The sequence below is a fragment of the Schistocerca piceifrons genome, chromosome 8, assembly GCF_021461385.2.
Source record: "Schistocerca piceifrons isolate TAMUIC-IGC-003096 chromosome 8, iqSchPice1.1, whole genome shotgun sequence".
Lineage (NCBI taxonomy): Eukaryota > Metazoa > Arthropoda > Insecta > Orthoptera > Acrididae > Schistocerca > Schistocerca piceifrons.
The window spans coordinates 139019001-139038863 of NC_060145.1; the positions used below are offsets into that span (position 1 = coordinate 139019001).

Consider the following 19863-nt stretch of genomic DNA (forward strand, 5'->3'; position numbering starts at 1 on the left):
AACAGAAAAAGGAACTGTAACCCTTTCCATGGCCTGGTCTTTGTAATCTGATATTTTTCACTGAATAATCGCAGATACAAGGGATTTGTCACATTTCCTAAATCGATCCAACAGTCTGCCTTTCAACATTGGTTCTTCATCTGTTAATTATCAACTCAACTCGTGTCATCATGCTATCTTATCTACGCTGACTTTATGTTCAGGATGATTAGCAGCCACACTTATTATACTTACAAAGCAGTTTAACAGAGACTTAAAGAGTTGTTTACTTCATCTTTAGTGAACATGTTTTTTCTTCAAGTATTCTTGAACACTACACTTCCAGTATTTTTTTAATAAAATCCACAATTTCAACATAAGACTTTTATCATAAAAAGAACATAGAATCCTTAAAAAAACATTAAAGGAAGAAGGATAAATTTTAAACCAATTTAATTCTATCACAATTGTAATGCTTGAGAAACGAAAAGGTTGTGTTACAACAACAATGTGAATTGTGTAAGATTAATAGAGACATGTTTTTAATTTATTTCTTTAGTGTTTGTCTGTCGCTTTATAATTTCTTTCACCTCTGTCAGTGTTTTTTAATGTGAAAATGAGAAATTGCACCATGATTTGGAGTCCACATTAAATGGTGGGTCTGCCTATAACTGTCACGGTAAGCCAGTTCGTAGGTCAGAGGAAGGCAAACAGCATACCATCTCCAATAGGACCATGCTAAGTAAAGCCATATTGTGTTCAAACCATCATTCAGGTTGATAACAGCTACACCTTTTACATGTTACCTGGTACTTCGGTTACAATTTATCTACAAGGAAAATGATCTGTTGTAGGTTACTAATTATGCCAAATTGTTTTTGATGTAGTGAGGTTGGAAGACTGGATTGTATTTCTCTTTCAGGTTTCTTGCTGACCGCTTTGTGGAAGGCACATGTCCTCGCTGTGCTTATGAGGACGCAAGAGGAGATCAATGTGATGGTTGTGGACACTTAATAAATGCAACGGAGTTGATTAAACCACGCTGCAAATTGTGCCAAAATACGCCAGTCATTAAACCTTCAGAGCAGTTCTTCCTCAAAATGCCTGATGTGAGTGTGATGTAATATTACATCTCTTTTTGTCATCTTTGTCTACAGTCTTTGAAAGTTAATAAACCTGATTCATATAGTAACCACACAATACTTGAAGCGGTCCAAGTAACACAAATGTGGCTGTACTCGTGAAGCATTCAACAATAATGGAAAACAGACTCCCGTGTATCCCCTTGTAATAAGACGCAGTGCTCTGACAAGAATGGCATACTGGAAGGACATACAAGAGGGGTGGTGGTGGTGCATGTGTGCCCCCCTCCCCCCCCCCCCCCCCCCCCCCCCCCCCCACACACACACCCCATTGCACGCTGTCTCCCACAGGCGGTCTCCATCAGCCAGCCCGCGGTGTTACGGATGGTGGCTCATTCAAACACACACACACACACACACACACACACACACAGTGACACTACACTCAGCGCAACCACACTGACTCACACTAGTCACAGGGTGTAAGACACCTCTCCCTTGTGCAAAGTGGGCTTCCAGGTGACGGAGATACCAGCAACCCTACAAGACACACACCCATCAGAACTGTAGCAGCAGCAGGCAGTGCCTACAGAGAGGGCGGGACGATGTGCTGGGCGGGCACTGGAGCACAGGCCTGGAACGAGCAGGGATGTGGGTATGCCCTGGGCTGGTGGGCCCGTGTGATGCCCGATGACGGCACTGGAGGGAAGTGTGTCATTGCCATATCAGATGTTGTCATCTGCAAGCAGGCCCCAACGTGGTGGTGACAGCCCTGGGCCCACTGGCGATGATGGCTGATGCGACAATGGGGAAGGGGCCGTTGGATGTGGCCCGAATGGAACAGCAGGCTGCGGCAAGGGACCCGTGGCTTGAGACAGACTGTTACCCAGCCACCAGGAAGTTGGAACTCCAGGGTGTTGCACATACAGGTTTCAGCCAGTGGGATGGGTGTGCCTCCACAACAGGCAGCAATGGGCTCGAGGCGGAGGATGGAGGACAGAGGCCGACGGGATGGGCTGCAATGAGAGGGATTGCACCCACGAACTGGTAGCTTCCTGCAGGGAGTGGGATCACAACTGACCAAAGTGGTGTGTGACCACCCTGTCAGCACCGTGGACGTCACACAGGTGGCATCCCCAGCGATGGACAACAGTGGCCAGTATCAACTTGGGGCTGCGAGGAAACACTCACGCCCACACTGGTGATCCCAGCGTGAAGTGGCAGAATAAGCTTGACTGCTTGACTTTGGCAGGTGCGACACAGGCCGAAGAAGGTGGAGGAGCATTTGTGGCTGCTACAGAAGATGGAGGAGCATGCATAGCCGCCAGCCGTGAAGGATCTCAGCTGGGCTCTGCTCGCCCATAGACATGAAGAAATAGATGCTTGGAAAACAGAGGAGGGTGTTGTCCGGTGAAGAATCCATAGTAATTTTTTTCATTTGGGCCTTGAATGCACGCACTAGTCATTCCACTCGGCCATTTGATCGAGGTTGTATTGTCGGAACTGTAATGTGAGAAACGCCGTGACGGAAACTAAACAACTGAAAGGCCTGAGAAATGACTGGGGCTCATTATCAGAAACTAAGGTACAAGGCAACCTGTCAACAGAAAAAAAATCCTCAAAAACATATGAGTTGTGACCTCAGCCGACATTGATGCACACCAGAGAATGTAAGGAAACCAGAAAAATGCATCCACAGGCAAGAGCCAATAGGAATTTGAGAAGGGATCTGCAAGGTCGACATGAATGTGTTCTCACAGTAGGTGTAGAGTGGGCAAGTGGGACAGAGATGCCCTGGAAGTGACCTGTTGTCAGGAACACTGCTCACAAGCTGCAATAAAATGGACAATTTTGCCATAAATCTCCAGCCAAAAAACATGTCTCCTAGCTAACAATTTAGTGCGCAAAACTCTCCAATGGCCCTGGTGGAGAAGGTGTACAATTTGACGCCATAACACAGCGGGAATGATTACTCCAGGGGAGAGGTCTTCATGGACAACAGCAACACACCGTGCAAAACAGAAAGGCAATACTGTAAGTAAAAATAGTTGTTCAGGGGGGTCCGGAGCCCAACCCAGTACTTTATCTGGCCAGTCCTGTTTAACAAACTGAATCACCTGGCGGAGAACTGGGTTGGCAGTGATGGCAGCTGCTGTGTGCGAGCTCATAATTGGGAAACTGTTGACTGTGGGCTACATTTCAGTATCAAGATGAAGGCACAGCAATTCTTCACTGTCAAAATTGAGATGAGAACCCACAGGAAGATGGGACAAGGCATCCACATTGGCTCATTTAGAAGTGTGTCAAAAATGGATTTCATAACTTAGCGAGACAAGAACAGTGCCTGATGTTGGAGGCTGTGTGCTGCCTTGTTAGGCAAGGGAGTGTGAGGGTTGAACAAGGAAACCACGGGGTTATGGTCAGTAATAAGGTGAAACTTGGAGCCATTCAAAAAAACATGAAATTTCTTGAGAGCATAGACAGTAGTAATAACTTCCTTTTCCACCTGATAGTAATGCTGCTGGTCTGGTGTGAGAGATTTAGAGGCTAAGCAAAAGGCCATTCAGTGCCATTGGCATATCGGTGCGCTAGGACCCCAATGAGTCTGTACAGTGAAGCATCGGTCACCAAAACTACGTGTTGGTCCAGAAGAACGTAGCTAAACAAAGGGCTGAGAGAAATTTGAATTTCAACATTTGAAATCCAGGCTCCAGCAAAAAGGTACATTCTTATGTAACAATGCATGCAACAAGTGAACCAAAGTGTCTGTCCCTGGCAGGAATTTATGGTGGTAGGCTATATCTTCCCTAGGAAGTCCTGAAGATTCTTCGTGGACAAGGGGCAAGGTATAGACATAACAGTGGAGATGTGGTCCGACAGAGGGCGAACTCGATCCCACAAGACCTTGAACCCCAAATAGACAGTAGATGGTTAAGCAAACTGAGATTTTGTGAGGTTACACCGTAAGCCTGCGGGCTTTAAGACATAAAACAAAGTGCACAAATTTTGCAAGTGATTGGCTGTGGAGGAGACCATGACGACAGTAACACACCCTATACCTTCCGAAAACTGCTCACACAGTGTTTCCAACTGAGTATACAGTACCTGATTGGACACAATGTGCACTGTGTTGGTGGTAGAAAATCCAAATGCCAGAAAGGCATCCATCTCGAATAAGTTCTCAACACCGGCATCACTGAGCAGGGTGGTGCAGTGGCTAGCACACTGGACTTGCATTCGGGAGGACAGCAGTTTAAACCTGCGTCCGACCAGCCTGATTTAGGTTTTCCATGATTTCCCTAAATTACTTCAGGCAAATGCCAGGATGGTTCCTTTGAAAGGGCACAGCCGACTTCCTTCCCCATATTTTCCTAATCGATGGGACCGATGACCTCCCTGTTTGGTCCCCTTTCACAAATCAGCCAACCAACACCAGCATCAGTATCCAGCAAATATGTAATGGAGCGAACCACTGAATTGTAAAAGGCATATGCCGTAAATTGTCCCAGCAGTGCAGTATTCTGTTTGTTGTAATTGACAAGCTTCTCTGCATGACAGGTTTCAATGGTGGCAAGCCGAAACTCACAATAATGTCACTGCAGCACCTTTGTTCACCTGTAGCCGGAGCATTTGGTGAGAAACATTTAACTCCATAAACAACTTAGGAGAAGTCTCAAGCATTGGCGTCACATAGTTTACGTACATGTCCATGTCCTGAGCAACCTTCGATGAACGACACACAGAGGCGATGTGGCTTTTCTTCCAGCAAGCATTACAAGTAGCCCAGCAGTAGGGCACACCAAATGTTCATGGCTGTACAAAACATAGAGAACAAGATGGAAACAAAACATGCTGTCTCCGGCACTGTGGTGGTTCCAGCTACTTGGCCTGGTTTAGTCTGCTGGGTGCTGGGCCCACGTGTTTGCTGCCGCAGTTGCCACTTCTTCATGCAAGCTATCTGTTGTCCTAGTGGGGACATCATGTGACACTATTGCCACATCACCCCGTGCTTCAGTTTGGTCACCCACTGTCCGAGAAACTTCAAAAGATTGTACTATTTGCAGCACTTCTGTCAACGTGGGTTTTCACATAGAAAAGCCTTCTGGCCCACTTCCTTATTCGGAGCTAAACAGATAATTGCATTGCTCACCATAAAGTCTGCAGAAGAATCATTATGGGCATCAGTAACAAATTGGCACTTATGGCTAAGCCCTCGAAGTTTGGCTGCCCAAACCCTGTATGACTGGTTTGGTTTCTGGTGGCATTTGTAGAATTAAGTTCGGGCTGCTATGACATGCATTTGTTTGCGATTGAAATTGGACAGTAAACTGCACATGTGACCAAAAGTAAGAGCTGGCGATTCTTTTAAAGCGACAAGCTGACAGAGTAAATGATACACTTTAGATGGAATCCACTAGAGAAAAAAGGCTTTTCACAGATTTGAGTCTGTCACACCAAAAGCCGAAAAATGGTCTCTTGAGTCTTTTTTCACAAGTGTCCCAATCCACAACAGAATCGTCATATGGAGGGAATGTAGGTGGATGGACCGGTGGAACAGTACCCAACCTGTTAATGGAAGCCTACAAAGTGGGCACAACTGAAGTAGCTGTTTAATCAGGGCCGGTAGTGTGGCGTCCATAGTGAATAAACCTTATGAAACCTCACATAAAGATTGCGCATACAGAAACTGTTCCAAACTCATTGCCAATCTTGTAGTAACCATACAATACAGGGGATCAGACCATGTAATTCAAATATGACTTTATTCATGAAGCACTCAACAGTAATGGAAAACAGACAAACAGACTCCATGGGATCCCCCCATAACAAGACTCAGTATATCAATGAGAACAGCTCACTGGAAGGACATACAAGACGATCAGTTAGCACTGCTCCATGCATATATATGTGTGTCACCAGCAGACTTCGCGTGCCTTCCACAGGCAGCCTTCAGCGTCGGGCTCGTGGCTGCAGTTGATTTCCGATTCAAACACACACACACACACACACACACACACACACACACACACACACTCACTCACTCTTGCAGGCTCGAGTTGCAGGATATATAATAGTTTCTAATGAGAAAACGCTTATCTCACAAATGCAAGATATATGTGAAGAAATAAAACAATGGAAAATCTAGAATGGAATAATGACAATATTATGAAAAGGATAGAGTGCTAATCACTGTGATGAGGATGTTGAATCATGGACAGGCACATCAAAAAGACTGCTAAACAAGTGAGCTTTTGGTCAAAAGGCCTTCGTCTAAAGTAGACAGCGAACGCACGCATGCGCACGTGGCCCCCCCCCCCCCACACACACACACAGAGAGAGAGAGAGAGAGAGAGAGAGAGAGAGAGAGAGAGAGAGAGAGAGAGGGGGGGGGGGGGAGGGGGGGGAGAGATTTACGCAAGCAAAACACACACACACACACACACACACACACACACACACACACACACACACGCACACACACACGACTACTGTCTAATCGTGTATGTGAGTTAGTTGTGCTGGTGTGTGTGTGTGTGTGTGTGTGTGTGTGTGTGTGCGCGTGTGTGTGTAAACTCACTTGTTTAGCAGTCCTGTCACAAGTGGGGCACTTTTGTGGTTCTTCTTCTGTGGGGGATTCTGGGTTTGAGGGGATGAGGAAGTGGCTCTGGTTATTTGCTTCTGTACCAGGTCGGAAGGGTAGTTGCGGGATGCGAAAGCTGTTGTCAGGTTGTTGGTGTAATGGTTCAGGGATTCCGGACTGGAGCAGATTCATTTGCCACGAAGACCTAGGCTGTAGGGAAGGGACCGTTTGATGTGGAATGGGTGGCAGCTGTCATAATGGAGGTACTGTTGCTTGTTGGTGGGTTTGGATACGACTTCCTCAGATCCTGCCCTGAAATGAGATCCATCCTTCATGAAATCCTCCCCACTCCACCAAGAGTGTCTTTCCGCCGTCCACCTAACCTTCGTAACCTGTTAGTTCATCCCTATGAAATCCCCAAACCACCTTCCCTACCCTCTGGCTCCTATCCTTGTAACCGCCCCCGGTGTAAAACCTGTCCCATGCACCCTCCTACCACCACCTACTCCAGTCCTGTAACCCGGAAGGTGTACACGATCAAAGGCAGAGCCACGTGTGAAAGCACCCACGTGATTTACCAACTGACCTGCCTACACTGTGATGCATTCTATGTGGGAATGACCAGCAACAAACTGTCCATTCGTATGAATGGACACAGGCAGACAGTGTTTGTTGGTAATGAGGATCACCCTGTGGCTAAACATGCCTTGGTGCACGGCCAGCACATCTTGGCACAGTGTTACACCGTCCGGGTTATCTGGATACTTCCCACCAACACCAACCTATCCGAACTCCGGAGATGGGAACTTGCTCTTCAATATATCCTCTCTTCCCGTTACCCACCAGGCCTCAATCTCCGCTAATTTCAAGTTGCTGCCACTCATACTTCACCTGTCATTCAACATCATCTTTGCCTCTGCACTTCCGCCTCGACTGGCATCTCTGCCCAAACTCTTTGTCTTTAAATATGTCTGCTTGTGTCTATATATGTGTGGATGCATATGTGTGTGTGTGTGTGTGTGTGTGTGCGCGAGTGTATACCTGTCCTTTTTTCCCCCTAAGGTAAGTCTTTCCGCTCCCGGGATTGGAATGACTCCTTACCATCTCCCTTAAAACCCACTTCCTTTCGTCTTTCCCTCTCCTTCCCTCTTTCCTGATGAGGCAACAGTTTGTTGCGAAAGCTTGAATTTTGTGTGTATGTTTGTGTTTGTTTGTGTGTCTATCGACGTGCCAGTGCTTTCGTTTGGTAAGTCACATCATCTTTGTTTTTAGATATATTTTTCCCATGTGGAATGTTTCCCTCTATTAATTCATATCATTAAAGTTGTAATAAATTGACAGAAATTATAACTTTTTTGTAACTTCTCATAACATAAATTATTTTTCATGCTAAAGTAATCACTTGTTAGTTACTTTATGTTTCTACTATAAAAAACAGTGTTTATGTATCCACAGACTGAACCACTCATTAGGCACTGGGGAGAGAAAGTGTGGGGTGGATGGTCAAACAATGCACGCACTATTACCCGTAGCTGGTTAAAGGAAGGCTTAAAGCCACGTTGCATCACTCGGGATCTCAAATGGGGCATTCCTGTGCCTCTAGATGGATACAGAAATAAGGTAGCTATCACTCATAAGGTCAAGTCATAAGGTTTAGTTATGATTATTAAGAGTACTTTCATTTTACTGCTATAGGATAAAAGAAACTTTTTTTTACCATTGTTTTCCATGCTTTAAATTTTATGTTATCCAATTTATTTTCATTGAATGTAATGTTCATGAATCTCTGTTTATAGGTATTTTATGTTTGGTTTGATGCTCCACTTGGCTATATTAGCATTACAAGCTGCTACACATCAGAGTGGAAACAGTGGTGGCAACCAAAAAGGGAAGTGCCTGTTAGCCTCTATCAATTTATGGCAAAGGACAATGTTCCTTTTCATGCTGTTCTGTTCCCAGCTATCTTGCTTGGAGCAAATCAAGGCTACACTGTCCCTACTAACATAATGGCCACAGGTTTGTAACTCATTTTAGGCGATAGTTTGGCAGAGGAATGATTCTTCATGAATCATTTTCTGTTTGGCAGAAAAGAGTATTCATTATGATAGGCGGTCAAAGAAGATTCTTCTGTGAACAGAGTAGTTTCTCACCCTAGGTTGTTGGCTTAGGATGTAAGATTGTAAAGTTCTTCCACAGTCTTCTGTAGTTAAGTTTAAGTACGTTAAGCCTTGAATTACAGTAAAGTTGAAACTTTGAGAGATAAAAATGTAGCAGAAGAGTGCTTGCATGGGATGGGTAAAGTGATAGGCAATATTGTTACTGGATGTCAGTTTGAAGCAATGCACTGTTAGTAATTTTTGTGTCAAACAAAATCTTTTGCACAGAAGACATAATGAAGCCTGCAATATGATATTTAAAATCATAGGTGATCTAAATGATTAATGGAAAATCTCATATAAGATATGAAACAAATACTAACAAAGAGATAGAGGGGCTGGCCAGTACTTACCTCAGCTCAGTACAGCCGATAGATACACATAAAACAGAACTGAAAATTTACATTCCTAGCTTTCGGAACTTTGTTCCTTCATCAGGGAGGAGAGAGGGGAAAAAAGGGAAGAAGGGAAAGTGGATTCAGTTACTCACAACCCAGGTTATGAAGCAACAGGGAAAGGTAAACAGGGAGGGTAGCAAGGATGGAGGCATGGTTGTCAGAGGGAAGCCAAAGATATTCTACTGTAAGTACTGTGCCAGCTTCAAACCAAAGAGGATGCATACAGAAGTAAAGAGGTATATAGTATAAAGATAAACACAACTATGTAGGATGAAAAGATGCGTGAATGGCTAAAGAGGAAAGGGAAAGAGGAGAAGACTGAAGAGTGAATGGGAGTGAGGTGGTTTAACGTAGGTTCAGTCCAGGGGGATGGCGGGATGAAAGGATGTGTTGGAGTGCAAGTTCACATCTCCGCAGTTCAGAGGGACTGGTGTTGGGTGGGAGAAGCCAAATGGCACATACGGTGTAGCAGGTTCCTAGGTCCCTAGAATTATGCTGGAGGGCATGCTCCGCTACTGGGTATTGGGCATCTCCTAGGCGGACAGTTCGTCTGTGTCCGTTCATGCGCTCAGCCAGTTTGGTTGTTGTCATGCCGATGTAAAAGGCTGTGCAGTGCAGGCATGTCAGTTGATAAATGACATGTGTGGTTTCACACGTAGCCCTGCCTTGAATTGTGTATGTTTTACCAGTAGCGGGGCTGGAGTAGGTGGTTGTGGGGGGATGCATGGGGCAGGTTTTGCAGCGGGGTCGGTTACAGGGGTATGAACCGCTGGGTAGAGAAGGTAGTCTGGGAATATTGTAGGGTTTAACAAGGATGTTACGGAGGTTAGGGGGGCGACGAAAGGCAACTCTGGGTGGTGTGGGGAGAATTTTGTCAAGGGATGATCTCATTTCAGGGGTTGACTTGAGAAAGTCATATCCCTGGCGGAGTAATTTGTTGATGTTTTCGAGGCCAGGATAATATTGGGTGACAAGGGGGATGCTTCTGTGTGGTCTGGGGGTGGGAACATTGTTGTTGGACGGGGAGGAATGTATTGCTCGGGATATCTGTTTGTGGACAAGGTCTGCAGGATAGTTGCGGGAGAGGAAAGCACTGGTCAGGTTATTGGTGTAGTTGTTGAGGGATTCGTCACTGGAGCAGATACGTTTGCCACGAATACCTAGGCTGTAGGGAAGGGAGCGTTTGATGTGGAAAGGATGGCAGCTATCAAAGTGAAGGTACTGTTGTTTGTTTGTGGGTTTGATATGGACAGAGGTGTGGATGTGAGCTTCAACAAGATGAAGGTCAACATCCAGAAAGGTGGCTTGGGTTTTGGAGAAGGACCAGGTGAAATTCAGATTCGAAAAGGAGTTGAGGTTATGGAGGAAATTAAGGAGTGTTTCTTCACCATGAGTCCAGACCACAAAGATGTCATCTATAAACCTATACCAGGCCAGGGGAAGCAGCTGTTGGGTCTTCAGGAAAGCCTCCTCCATGCGGCCCATGAAGAGGTTGGCATAGGAGGGAGCCATCCTGGTTCCCATGGCCGTTCCCTTGATTTGTTTGTAGGTCTGGCCTTCAAAAGTGAAGTAATTATGGGTGAGGATGAAGTTGGTAAGTGTGATAAGGAACGAGGTTTTTGGAAGATCTTCGGGTGGGCGTTGGGAGAGGTAGTGCTCAAGGGCAGAGAGACCATGGGTATGTGGGATGTTTGTGTAAAGGGATGTAGCATCTATGGTGACAAGAAAGGTTTCAGGTGGGAGAGGAGTGGGAATGGATTTGAGGCGTTCTAGGAAGTGGTTTGTGTCTTTGATGTAGGATGGGAGTCTGCGGGTGATAGGTTGTAGGTGCTGATCTACCAGAGCTGAGATACGTTCAGTTGGGGATTTGAAGCCTGCTACAATGGGACGGCCAGGATGGTTCTCTTTGTGGATTTTGGGTAATAGGTAGAAGGTAGGGGTACGTGGCTCAGGTGGAGTGAGTAAGTCTATGGAAGCCGTTGTGAGGCCTTGTGAGGGACCTTGGATTTTTAGGATTTTTTGCAGCTCAGTCTGGATGGAGGGAATGGGATCCTGGGTGACAGCTTTGTAGGTTGAGGTGTCAGAGAGTTGACGCAGTCCTTCTGCCACATACTCCACACGGTCAAGTACGACAGTTGTGGAGCCTTTATCCGCCGGGAGGATGACAATGGAGTGGTCTATTTTCAGCTCCTTAATGGCACGGGATTCAGCTGGGGTGATGTTGGGGGTTGTCGGGATGTTCTTCAAGAAGGACTGGGAGGCAACACTGGATGTGAGGAATTCCTGAAATGTCTGCAAGGGATGGTTTTGGGGGAGGGGAGGAGGATCCCTTTGAGAAGGCAGTCGGAACTGTTCTAGACAGGGTTCAACACTGGGTCTAGTACTTGGGGGCTGTGTTTGGGTAGTGAAGTGATATTTGCAGTTGAGGTTCCGGGTGAATGAGAGGAGATCTTTAACCAGGGCAGTGTGGTTGAATTTAGGTGTGGGGCTAAAGGTTAAGCCTTTTGATAGAACAGATGTCTCTGTTACTCCTTCTTATGATTACTATTTCAACTTTCGTTATTTAATTTCCCTACCCACCAGTTACCCACTATGTACCCTAATCCTATACCACATTATTTACATTCATTCCGGAAACATGCATTCACCGTAGCCAAACTGCAATCCCACATACTTTTCCTCCAGTCCTGCTTAACCTTTGGAATTACCCCTAAAGGGCTTACCTTAAAAGTTCCCATCTCCGGGTGCAATTCCTCCTTCCACCAGTCTCTCCTGGACTTCCAGAACCTTCAATCCTTAGCCCTTACCCAACTTGTCCTGAATCTCTACACTACTTCATGTAACCACCACTCCCAACAGCTCCTATCTCTCTTCAAAGTCCTCCACCTCTCAAACCCTTGCTTGGAGAACACACTGAGGAACATCATCCTAGAAGCCAGCTGCAAACTTGAGTTCCATGCCACACACCACCTGAAAAAACTATCCACATTGCTAGTGCAACACCTAAGAAGTGGGGTCCCTCTCCCTATCCCTCACAAACACCAACCACAACAGAACCTTCAACAAACCCCCCTCATAGCCAACAAACCTAGCCTAGCCACCCTACTCAATCTCCCCATCCCAGCACATACCCCACACAGACCAAATCTCAACTATAACCACAGTCAAATGCCACATATCACCAGTCCCAATTCAGTCCTAAACCTCTCATCCAGATCCCTCTCTCCTCCAGAGACATCTGTTCTATCAAAAGGCTTAACCTTTAGCCCCACACCTAAATTCAACCACACTGCCCTGGTTAAAGATCTCCTCTCATTCACCCGGAACCTCAACTGGAAATATCACTTCACTACCCAAACACAGCCCCCAAGTACTAGACCCAGTGTTGAACCCTGTCTAGAACAGTTCCGACTGCCTTCTCAAAGGGATCCTCCTCCCCTCCCCCAAAACCATCCCTTGCAGACATTTCAGGAATTCCTCACATCCAGTGTTGCCTCCCAGTCCTTCTTGAAGAACATCCCGACAACCCCCAACATCACCCCAGCTGAATCCCGTGCCATTAAGGAGCTGAAAATAGACCACTCCATTGTCATCCTCCTGGCAGATAAAGGCTCCACAACTGTCGTACTTGACCGTGTGGAGTATGTGGCAGAAGGACTGCGTCAACTCTCTGACACCTCAACCTACAAAGCTGTCACCCAGGATCCCATTCCCTCCATCCAGACTGAGCTGCAAAAAATCCTAAAAATCCAAAGTCCCTCACAAGGCCTCACAACGGCTTCCATAGACTTACTCACTCCACCTGAGCCACGTACCCCTACCTTCTACCTATTACCCAAAATCCACAAAGAGAACCATCCTGGCCGTCCCATTGTAGCAGGCTTCAAATCCCCAACTGAACGTATCTCAGCTCTGGTAGATCAGCACCTACAACCTATCACCCGCAGACTCCCATCCTACATCAAAGACACAAACCACTTCCTAGAACGCCTCAAATCCATTCCCACTCCTCTCCCACCTGAAACCTTTCTTGTCACCATAGATGCTACATCCCTTTACACAAACATCCCACATACCCATGGTCTCTCTGCCCTTGAGCACTACCTCTCCCAACGCCCACCCGAAGATCTTCCAAAAACCTCGTTCCTTATCACACTTACCAACTTCATCCTCACCCATAATTACTTCACTTTTGAAGGCCAGACCTACAAACAAATCAGGGGAACGGCCATGGGAACCAGGATGGCTCCTTCCTATGCCAACCTCTTCATGGGCCGCATGGAGGAGGCTTTCCTGAAGACCCAACAGCTGCTTCCCCTGGCCTGGTATAGGTTTATAGATGACATCTTTGTGGTCTGGACTCATGGTGAAGAAACACTCCTTAATTTCCTCCATAACCTCAACTCCTTTTCGAATCTGAATTTCACCTGGTCCTTCTCCAAAACCCAAGCCACCTTCCTGGATGTTGACCTTCATTTTGTTGAAGCTCACATCCACACCTCTGTCCATATCAAACCCACAAACAAACAACAGTACCTTCACTTTGATAGCTGCCATCCTTTCCACATCAAACGCTCCCTTCCCTACAGCCTAGGTATTCGTGGCAAACGTATCTGCTCCAGTGACGAATCCCTCAATAACTACACCAATAACCTGACCAGTGCTTTCCTCTCCCGCAACTATCCTGCAGACCTTGTCCACAAACAGATATCCCGAGCAATACATTCCTCCCCGTCCAACAACAATGTTCCCACCCCCAGACCACACAGAAGCATCCCCCTTGTCACCCAATATTATCCTGGCCTCGAAAACATCAACAAATTACTCCGCCAGGGATATGACTTTCTCAAGTCAACCCCTGAAATGAGATCATCCCTTGACAAAATTCTCCCCACACCACCCAGAGTTGCCTTTCGTCGCCCCCCTAACCTCCGTAACATCCTTGTTAAACCCTACAATATTCCCAGACTACCTTCTCTACCCAGCGGTTCCTACCCCTGTAACCGACCCCGCTGCAAAACCTGCCCCATGCATCCCCCCACAACCACCTACTCCAGCCCCGCTACTGGTAAAACATACACAATTCAAGGCAGGGCTACGTGTGAAACCACACATGTCATTTATCAACTGACATGCCTGCACTGCACAGCCTTTTACATCGGCATGACAACAACCAAACTGGCTGAGCGCATGAACGGACACAGACGAACTGTCCGCCTAGGAGATGCCCAATACCCAGTAGCGGAGCATGCCCTCCAGCATAATTCTAGGGACCTAGGAACCTGCTACACCGTATGTGCCATTTGGCTTCTCCCACCCAACACCAGTCCCTCTGAACTGCGGAGATGGGAACTTGCACTCCAACACATCCTTTCATCCCGCCATCCCCCTGGACTGAACCTACGTTAAACCACCTCACTCCCATTCACTCTTCAGTCTTCTCCTCTTTCCCTTTCCTCTTTAGCCATTCACGCATCTTTTCATCCTACATAGTTGTGTTTATCTTTATACTATATACCTCTTTACTTCTGTATGCATCCTCTTTGGTTTGAAGCTGGCACAGTACTTACAGTAGAATATCTTTGGCTTCCCTCTGACAACCATGCCTCCATCCTTGCTACCCTCCCTGTTTACCTTTCCCTGTTGCTTCATAACCTGGGTTGTGAGTAACTGAATCCACTTTCCCTTCTTCCCTTTTTTCCCCTCTCTCCTCCCTGATGAAGGAACAAAGTTCCGAAAGCTAGGAATGTAAATTTTCAGTTCTGTTTTATGTGTATCTATCGGCTGTACTGAGCTGAGGTAAGTACTGGCCAGCCCCTCTATCTCTTTGTTAGTATTTAAAATCATAGCTCATTTCACGAAAATGATAATGCAAAATACCTTGAAGTAAGTTGATTTTAGTGAAACAACTTGAAATCGGCAATTTTTGTGAGGTATTGTAAAATTTGCAATTTTTCTGTACAAATAATTGGAAATCTGGGGATGATAGTTTACTAATGTTAGTAACATATAGTTATTGAATGTTCAAGTTGCATTTTGACTTCTAATCTTCTCAAGGACGAGGTTTGTGTATAAATCACAATTCAAGTCCCATGTAATGGACTTTGATGCGACAGTGAAAACAACATGAAAACTGGCAAAAAGAAAGAAAAAATTGAATGTGGCAAAAAACAAAAACAAATGTGGCAAAAAACAATACCGAATGTGGTGATAAAGAAAGAAAGGGAAAAAAAACACTGAATGTGTGTGTGTGTGTGTGTGTGTGTGTGTGTGTGTTTGGGAGTGATAGGTCTCAAATATGGCAAAAATAAATAACGAATCTGGTACAAAATTACAGGAATTAGATAAAAAAATAACACCAAATTTGGCCTTAACATAAAACAAATCTTCCCTGTCCCTATCAATAACTTGCAACAAAAAATCGGTCCCATAAGCTTTCTGTCTTACTTGTAGAACAGTATAAAATTAGTGTCATAGTTACAGGGCACTTATCATTACATTAATTGTGCTCGTTTTTTTCAGAATATTTAAATTATGAAGATGGCAAATTCTCGAAGAGCCGAGGAGTGGGAGTTTTTGGCAATGATGCTCAAGAGACAGGCATTCCGTCTGATATTTGGCGTTTCTATCTCCTTTATGTGAGACCAGAATCTCAGGATTCTAGCTTTAGCTGGGCTGATTTAGCAATGAAAAACAATTCAGAGCTTCTTAACAACTTGGGAAATTTCATTCATAGGTAAGCATTTTATTTTTAATTGTTTATTTATTTTGTTATGATATTATTCCAAAACTTAACTACTTTTTGCCTTATTTAAGATAAACTAAGTTGAGGTGACACATGGTTAATTAATTGTTAATAACTTGGTTTGTTTACTCAAAACAGCTACTCTACATTATTCAAAAATGGAAAACAAATTAGATCTGGCAGAGGATATGGAATTAGGTGTACCCCTTAATATTCAGAAAGAACAAGTAGTTAATGGAATAGTGTTCCTCAGTAGAAGTAATTTCTTCTGTAAATTTAAGTGCTTTACAATATAAACACAAATCCACATCAGTTTTAATGCACTGTGCAAAATCTTGACTGGAAGTTCTGTATATACATTTTTCTGTTCCTGATAAATACTAGTTTGTGAGAGAACACAAAAGAAAAAGACTGAATTCATACAGGTAGGCATTACGTATTTGATAATCGTAGCTTAGCAAAGTATATGTCCTTGGACCAAAACATAAATGATGAGGTCTGAAAAATGTGGACGTGCAAACTCAAGAAGTGTTTACTAATTGCGAGCTGTGTCCTCTAAGTAAGCATTTGAAAACAGTAGAAGTGTTTCTAAGAAGTGCATGTGCGTAGTGCTACAGTATCATGCCGCAAGACAATAACAGTGAATTTCTGAACGTGTATGTGTTCTTTTAAATCTGGAGAAGGACTTTGTCTACTTTTAAAGGTGTCTCTGCTGCTCAACTTTTTCTGATGACATTTACAATAATTGCTGCCAACTATGACTTCAGTGTTGTATTGAATTTGCAGCACCATTTGAATCATCTAGCTGCTGGAAATAAGGAACAGACATTAACACAGTATGTTATGTTATTACAAGTTTTGTCTTATTTTATAGCACATACATGTGCTTTGTGTTAGACTCAAGTAAGTAGGCCACTAGATGGTAAATGAAAGACCGAAGTCAATTACATTATGCCAAGGTGAGAGAGAAAAACATTTGAATGTGACTGGTTGCAGGCAGAAGTATATAACATCATTCATCGCAGGGACAAACAAGAGTCAGTATCTAAATTTGTATGCTTTCATAACTGGAATGAAAAAAAAAAAAAAAAAAAAAAAAAATGTGTTATGTGAAATCAAACAATGGAAAATCCAGGATGAAATGTAACAATATTATGAAAGAGATAGTTGCTACTCACCATATAGCAGAGATGCTGAGTCACAGATAAGCACAACAAAAAGACTGTAAAAGAAGTGAATTTTCAGTCAACGAGGCCTTCGTCGGAAATATGCCCCCCCCCCCCCCCCCCCCCCCCCCGCCTCTTTCTCTCTCTCTCTCTCTCTCTCTCTCTCACACACACACACACACACACACACACACACACACACACACAACACACGCACAACTCACACACACCACATTTTCTGGCTGCCAAGGCCAGACTGAGTAGCAGCGCATCATGGAAGAAGCAACAGGGTGGTGAAGCAACAGGGTGGTGGGGGTGTAAGGAGGAGGCTGGGGCAGGGAGTGGGAGGGATAGCAGGGTGGGACTGGAGGACAATAAAGTTATGCCTATGGGAGATTACAGGGACGAGATAGAGAGAGGGTAGGGCAACTAGATGCAATGTAGAGGTTAGACAGAGAGCGGTGGTCGGCAGGGTGGGGGTGAGGGGTGGAGCTAGCATAGAGGGCCGTGTAGTCCTGGAATGAAAACAGGAAAGAGGCTAGTGGGTAAAGACAATGACCAATAAAGGTTGAGGCCACATGCACAGTTCAGAAAAGCTGGTGTTGGTGGGAAGGATTCAGATGGCACAAGCTGTGAAGCAGACATTGAAATGAAGAACATTGTGTTGGGTACATGCTCAGCAATGAGGTGGTCTAGCTGTTTCTTGGTCACAGTTTGTTCGTTGCCATTCATCCGGACAGACAACTTGTTTGTTGTCACACCCATGTAGAATGGAACACGTGGTTGCAGCTTAGCTTGTAGATCATGTGGCTGGTCTCAACTAGTCTCACAGGTAGCCCTGCTTTTGATGGGACAGGAGTGACCGGACTGGAGTAGGTAGTGGTGGGAAGATGTATAGGACAGGTTTTGCATCTAAGTCTATTATAGGGATTTGAGCCATGAGGTAAGGGGATTGGGAGAAGAGTATTGTGTAGGGGTGGAAGAGGATATTATGTAAGTTTGGTAGGTGGTGGAATACCACTATGGAAGGGGTGGGAAGGATAGTGGATGGGATATTCCTCATTTCAGTGCATGACGAGAGGTAATTGAAACCCTGGAGAAGAATGTGATTCAGCTACTACAGTCCTGGGTGGTACTGAGTCAGGAGGGGAATGCTCCTCTGTGGCCGGATGGATGGACTTTGGGAAGTGGTGGGTGACTACACCTAGCTGCCCTACCCTCTCTCCACCTCGTACCTGTATGCTCCAACAGGCAGCACTTTACTGTCACCCACCCCTACCCTGCTATCCCTCCCCCTCCCTGCCCCTGCCTCCTTCTTTGAAGTAATTATCAGGACAATAGTGAAGACGTATAAGAGAGAAAAGTTGGATTGCCTGAATGGTATTGCATACCCTGGTGAAGGTCATTTGCAATGGTGGCTGAAACATTGCACGATGTGACTTTGTTTGCAACCTATAACAGTTTTATGGGAAAAAATCAGAATGTTTGATATCATTACTTGACAAGCATGCAAGGTAATACTCGAAAAACATTTTTAATATATTTTTTTCATGTTGTCGGAATTTACTTGTGTGGCACCTATTGCCAGTAACTAAGCTAAAGAGCATCATAAAGTTGTTGGAGTCAGTAATTACATTACACACATATAATATCCAAATTCAAAGCTATATTGTAATTACTTTATGTCTGTTAATCCTATCATATGCTGTTAATTATTTGTGAATTAAAGACCAATGTTTAGTAATGGTGTGCATACTGCTGTTGATGTTAATTAAGTTAATTATTATTATTATTATTATTGTTGTTGTTGTTGTTGTTGTTGTAATTAGCCTTCACAAGCTATGAAGGCCCTTCACAGCTGACATTACAATGCTATTCCAGGTAGTGAATTTTCTAGTTCATCACAGGTAAGATATTTATATCTTCTATGATGTTGTTGAAGTAGCATAAACTTTGTCTTCTGTCACGTGTTCTCCTTTGAGAAAGTTTTGTACATATTTATATATTTTTCTTTCTGCTGGGGCTCAAAGTGTGTATACATTCCAACAAAGTCTTAATTTTGGATATGATGTCTGGTTTTATATATAGTTCATGTACTACTTTGTTTGTTAATATTCTCCATTTTACTGTGTTCTTATCTTGAATCCTGCCAAACACCTTCCTCACAATCAAAGTTCGTACACACACACACACACACACACACACACACACACACACACACACACACACACACACACACAATTTGCAGTAAATGATGTAGGTAAAAGGGTATAGAGAGATATCTAAAAATGAGATTGACAGAAAGTGCAACCTGTCAAAGTAGGAATGGTTAGTCAAAAAATGCAAAGCTGTAAAAGAATGTGTAACTGGGGGAAAGAGAGATGCTGCCTTGCCTATAGGAAAATTAGAGAGACCTTTGGAGGAAAGCGAAGTAGCAACATGAATGTAAAGAGCTTGGATGACAAGCCAGTACTAAGCAAAGAGTTGAAAGCTGAAAATTGGAAGGAATATGTAGAAAGCCTATACAAGTGGAATGAACTTGAAGGCAATATTATATAGAGGGAAGAGAAAGTGGCTGAAGATGAGAGGGGAGATATGATATAGGGAGAAGAGTTTGACAGCGCACTCAAAAAAGGGACCTGGAGTAGACAACATTGTCTCAGAATTACTGAGATCTTTGGAAGAACCAGCCATAGTATAACGATACCACCTGGTATGTAAGGTATATGAGACACGCGAAATAGCCTCAGACTTCA

General features: G+C 44.5%; 1 protein-coding gene across 2 annotated transcripts in view; it reads left to right on the plus strand.

The window, feature by feature from the left end:
- Nucleotides 1-19863, plus strand: part of LOC124711990 (methionine--tRNA ligase, cytoplasmic) — a 122132-nt gene that overhangs the window by 64821 nt on the left and 37448 nt on the right. For both annotated transcript variants that reach the window (XM_047242275.1, XM_047242274.1), the window contains exons 10-13: nucleotides 902-1088; nucleotides 8098-8262; nucleotides 8439-8658; nucleotides 15719-15932. In XM_047242275.1, the coding sequence (XP_047098231.1) occupies nucleotides 902-1088; nucleotides 8098-8262; nucleotides 8439-8658; nucleotides 15719-15932 (786 nt within the window). The remainder of the gene's footprint in view (nucleotides 1-901; nucleotides 1089-8097; nucleotides 8263-8438; nucleotides 8659-15718; nucleotides 15933-19863) is intronic.